This window comes from Euphorbia lathyris, chromosome 9 (genome assembly GCF_963576675.1).
Source record: "Euphorbia lathyris chromosome 9, ddEupLath1.1, whole genome shotgun sequence".
Taxonomy (NCBI): Eukaryota; Viridiplantae; Streptophyta; class Magnoliopsida; order Malpighiales; family Euphorbiaceae; genus Euphorbia; species Euphorbia lathyris.
In genome coordinates this window covers 74,335,540-74,340,783 of record NC_088918.1, presented here as the reverse complement: position 1 = coordinate 74,340,783, position 5,244 = coordinate 74,335,540, and the positions used below count along the sequence as shown (strand labels likewise).

Below are 5,244 nucleotides of genomic sequence, written 5' to 3'. Positions count from 1 at the left end.
GGTTCATCAATAGTAAATTATTAATAAAAAATGAAATAAAAAGGGGACGGAGAGTGTAGAGAGACTTGTTAATAATAGATAGAACATGGAAGTTTTTTATTAATTTGAGAAGTAATTAAAAAGTCTGTTGAAGTTGATTTTTAACCCTCTCTACTTAAATTTCAATTGAAGAGCCCAACAAAACAGTCTATTAAAGATGCTCTTAATTATTTTAAGTAAAAAAAAAACATGTTTTCACTTTGTCAAAATGGTGGTACGTGGAAATATTTTTTGCCTTGACGAGATTGTGATTTTCATTTCATTTACGATCAGAAAATGACTAAAGTTTTTCGCTTTACTAAATATAACGCTAACGACCTTAAAATTGAAAACTTCAAAGACTATATTCTGAAAAACTTTAATTCTTTAACTTTTTAATTTTGAGGTTATGGAATTGTTGTTTGGTGAAAAAAAGTGGAAGTGAATGCTTAAAGAGAGCTCTGAAAATTATGATTTTAGAAAATAAAAAAATTTGGTTTAGTAGATGTGGTACTAAACATCTTTAATTCTTAAAAAATTTCAAACTTTAATTCTTAATTTTCATTTTAAGATCGTTAACGGTCATTTTTATAGTGTCAAACTAAAAAATTCTCATTTTCAGCACAACGAAAATCGCAGTCCTGCAATTATTAAATCAACATGCCAGACACACATCCATACTGTTTCTCAATTATAATTTCTAGTTGAACAATATGATCGATCCACTTGACTACCGTCTTACCCAGGAGGCCAGTTCATTTGTCGTCCGCCAAGGAGATGGACGTGAATGTGATAGACCGACTGACCTGCAAAACAAGTATCGTGCCTTAGAAAAAACATAACCAGAGTCGCCACTCAATTTAAGTCGTCAACGATGATTAAAAAAAGAAACACATACATCCACTTGGTCCATCATTAATCACAACCCTAAAACCTTCTTCAAGTCCTTCTTGCTTGGCGACAAGCTTAGCCGTGTAAAGCAGGCGACCGAGAATTTCACAGTGCCTCTCCTCGGCCTAAGACAGTAAAAGACATGAAATAAATACATGAGATTGCAATAGAAATGCAGATTTTAATTCATTCAAGAGTAACAGCCTCAAAAAGATCCATCAAAATGCTACACTGAACACCATTTTTATCTTCCATGTATGTTGTTGTTTCAAATTTGAATTCTAGATATTGATTGTAATTAGAACTCCTAATAATCTTTGCTTATCAAATTCAATTAGGAGAGTGTTTCTTCTATGTTGGCTCCTTCAATTTAATCATCTCGTATCAAACCATAATTTCTATCCAGCAAGCCATTACGTTTATTGTCAAATTGTGTCCTTAACTTTTCAGTAGTAACTGGCAAATTACATTCATGGCCTCTCATATATAACGCTACTAACATTGTGGTTCCTAAACTTTATTTCTTGACATAAAAATCCTTGAACATATTGTAACATTGAATAGACTTTTTTTTTGTGATAAAAAGTTTAGATAAGGGTGTGCCTACCCACTCCTAAGGTCAGGGCAAACCCTGACCTCGATGAGGATTTAGAGTGGAATTTACCGATTACATACCAATAAGGGTTAAATTTTGACAGAGCAGCAAATCGAACCTCAAACATGACAAGCAGATGTTCAACTCAGACCAACCTCATTGGCTTGTTGAATAGACTTTAATATCACAATAGTGTAAATTTCAAGGATTTTTATGTCGAGAAATAAAGTTCGGGGACCATAATATTAGTAGCGCTACAGCTCAGGAGTCGTAGATGTAATTTACCCAATATTTAAATTGACTAAAGGTGTAGTTTATGGATGAGAATTTTCCATAACTCTGCTAATGTTTCACAGGACATGAGAACAAGCTATAGAATACCTTAGACAATCCAGTTAAGCCATCCTTGACTTTTGGAATAATCACAATGTGAGTTGGAGCTTGGGGAGCTATGTCCCTGAAAGCTAGAACCTAAGAAAAGAAACGAACAATTAAACAGATAACAAAAATGGAAAAACCAATATTGCTGCTTGATTATAAATATTATGTTTAAGATAAAACAATCATGCAAATCATAGTTGATATAGCACAAGAAATGTAAATGTTGGTTATTGATAAGTAAAGATCTTATTTTTACCTCCAACACAGATAATTTAGTATCCGCTAATCAGTATATCAAACACGAGACCAGATAAAATAATAGGCTAGCACGAAAACAAGAACCATTTAAAAAACATGCTGCAATAGCATCCTGTTATTAAACTTCCTATGCATCTGAGGGGGTAAAATACATCCATGGTCCCTCAACTTTGACGTTACTAGCATGATGGTCCTAAACTTCAAAGCCGGACATAAAAGTCCCTGAACGTTAACATGTACTAACATTAAATTCCAAATGACCATTGACCAGTGTAAATACCAGTTGACTAAGGGAAATACCGGTAATCACACTCCTTGAGGAGCCATCGTGTTAGTAACCTCAAAGTTGAGGGGTCATCATGTTAGTAAAAGAGTGTGATTTGCTAGCATTTCACGTGGTGAATCGATATTTACATTGGTCAACAGTCATTTGGACTTTTATGTTAGTAACTTAGTATATGTCCAAGTTCAGGACTTTTATGTGCGGACGTTCAAGGGTCATCATGTTAGTAAACACCAAGTTGAGGGGCCATTGGTGTAGTTTACCCGCATTTGAGACTTCAATTTCTTTTACTAATATTGCATTAAGGAAATTTATAAGTTCAAATGTTCAATCCTAACAAGGAAAATCATGAACAAGATTTCTAAGAACAATACTTCTACGGAAAAGAAAGACATGTTTAAATAGAAAATAAAAAATGTGAACTAATCCTAACGAAGTGCTCCGAAAATGACAATGTTTTTCGTAATATAAGCTCAGGTGTGTACTAAAAAGTTGAAAGCTAATTAATGAAGTAAAATAACATCAGCATGCAACCAATCAAACAAAGATTATACGCAATATGAGATGAGATCCATCAAAGTACCTTATCATCCTCATAGACAACGTTAGATGGGATTTCCTTGTTTATAATTTTGTCAAATCTGCATGTCAAACAGAAATTATGAGGAACTGGAGCGTGAACCGATATTCATAACAAGCATACACTATCATAGCAATTTCCAGAAGCAGATCAAACAAGAAAATGATTATAATTGAAATACCTACACAAAAAATCCTTAGAGCATAAATCTAAGTCAAACAGATAAAACAGATAACAATCTCACTCTGCTCTCAGTCGATATTGATTTCGCCCTTAAAGGGTATTAAGAAAGATCAATTTTATCCTTATTATACACAAAAGTCCAACGTTGCCCCATGATGGGGAAAAAAAGAGAGCAAAACCTGGCTCCATAGTTGTTAAAGGCGTGCTTAAGGCTCTAGTAAGCGCACAAAGCACTAGGCCGAGCGCCTTACAACTCCCAAAGGAGCATGGTGTCACCCAGGCGATGGCAAGGCATGCCTGGCCGTGTTTAAAAGAGGTGTGCCATGGCGCTTTATAGGGTTTTAATCTCCACATAGGATTAGACACATTAGTGTCCAAAATAAATAAATAATTTTTTTGAAGAGATGCAAATACACAACAGGAAACTAATTTTATAGATGAGTATTACGAGGATGAAGAGGATAAGGTCCTTGAAGAAGAATTTGATTATGTTGGACACAAGGAGGAGGATAGTATTGATGGATGAATAACGATTGATGAATTTGGGGACTTTTGATGAGAAGTAGCTATTAGTCAATTTAGGATTCACAATTTAGTTGAACACTTGAACTTAAAAATTTATAATTAAGAACATTGTTATGATTTAATATTTATTGTATTTTGATTTTAGAACTTATCATTTCTTATATTTTAAATAATATCATTTATGCCTTCAATAACTATGTCGGTCTGAATCTTAACTTTTTAAAGGAACCCGTCATAATGATGTCAGTAATTACAGATAAATTCAAATTCCTCAGAATTTAAGAGGAAACTATAAAATTGAAGCTAGGGTTTCTTCCATGGGGATATAGAAGCAACATAAGACCATTTTGAATAACAAAGGTAAAATTGATATAGGAGAAAAGCAACACCTTGTCCAGAAAAAACTATACAGAACTAACAAAGATCGGGACAAACGCATTAAATAATCTTAGTTCATAACTGAAAAAGAGCTACTACAACAGTGAAAGCAACCAACAACAGAAAGGAAATACAGATACATCAAAAAATCGCAGGCGCAATTAATTCAGTCCATTCAAGCAAAATGAAGGAAGTGCGAATTAGGGAAAATAATAAGAAAAGGAGAAATGGATGAAAGATTGATCGGCTTACATGGTAGGAGAATCAGAGGGTACGGCTGCAAGAGCAGCGTCTTTCTCAGAGGCCATGATGTGAGAGGATAGTACATGTATTCGTGCCTTTACGTTGGTCTCTTTAGGCCTATCCATACCCAAATGCCCAATCTTGGGCCTTCTCTTCCGGTCTGTGTTGCAGTTTGCAGCATTGTTTTTTTTGGGGTATTTTACCCAAATTCAACTCAACTCAAAGCAAACAAACAATTATTTTTTCTAAGGGATCCCCAACCGTTAAGCTATCTCTATTTCCATTTTCTATTTTCTAAACATCAGATCTTATTTTTATCCAACCTATTACACCATTTATTACACTAAAAATAATGTTCTCCACTTTATTCCATTTTACATCACACTTTTATTAATATTTTATTATTTTTTACATATATTATTATCATCAATAATCTATAATAAAAAAATTAATTCGAAAATTAATTAAAAAATAAGAAAACAATGTTTTTTTTTTTTGGTAAGAAAGGAAAGGAAAAAAAACAAAACCAACAAAAAACCTACATCGGGATCAGTCTAGGAAGGCTGACCCCAATCCCATGCCCAGCAGCTACTAAGCGATCCGCCACGCGGTTTTGCTCTCTAAAAATATGGGAGAAATTAAGATACTCAAAGGCAGGACGAAGCCTCAAAATAGCTTTGATGAGATTCTGGCTCTTCAGACAAACAGCCTGGCTATCTGAAATCCTGTTAATAGCCTCCAGATTATCAGATTCCACCGAGAGCTTTTTAACACCCATGCGAATGGCGAGTTTAATACCTGACAAGATACCCCAGAGCTCCGCAGAAAAGGAGGAGCCCGTCCCCAAGTTATGGGTAAACCCCGCCATCCAATTGCCACCAGCATCCCGAAGAACTCCTCCAGCAGCAA

At 34.6% G+C, this 5,244-nt stretch overlaps 1 protein-coding gene across 1 annotated transcript; it reads right to left on the bottom strand.

Moving 5' to 3' along the window:
• Positions 1-633: 633 nt before the first annotated feature.
• On the bottom strand, positions 634-4,499 carry LOC136205326 (14 kDa zinc-binding protein). The gene is made up of 5 exons (XM_065995864.1): positions 4,345-4,499; positions 3,010-3,067; positions 1,886-1,975; positions 917-1,034; positions 634-824 (listed from the first exon to the last, which is right to left on the bottom strand). Exons 1-5 carry the CDS (start codon positions 4,458-4,460, stop codon positions 757-759), a joined length of 450 nt encoding a protein of 149 aa, XP_065851936.1. The 5' UTR covers positions 4,461-4,499; the 3' UTR covers positions 634-756.
• Between the last annotated feature and the right edge of the window lie 745 nt (positions 4,500-5,244).

What these genes read in the sequence shown, in the direction of transcription:
- LOC136205326 (XM_065995864.1), bottom strand. Translation starts at nt 4,460, where the DNA reads ATGGATAGGCCTAAAGAGACCAACGTAAAGGCACGAATACATGTACTA. An exon ending in TTGTCTATGAGGATGATAAG is followed by an intron (nt 1,976 to 3,009) that starts GTACTTTGATGG and finishes TTCTTTTCTTAG; the next exon opens with GTTCTAGCTTTCAGGGACAT. An exon ending in GCTTAACTGGATTGTCTAAG is followed by an intron (nt 1,035 to 1,885) that starts GTATTCTATAGC and finishes TTACTGTCTTAG; the next exon opens with GCCGAGGAGAGGCACTGTGA.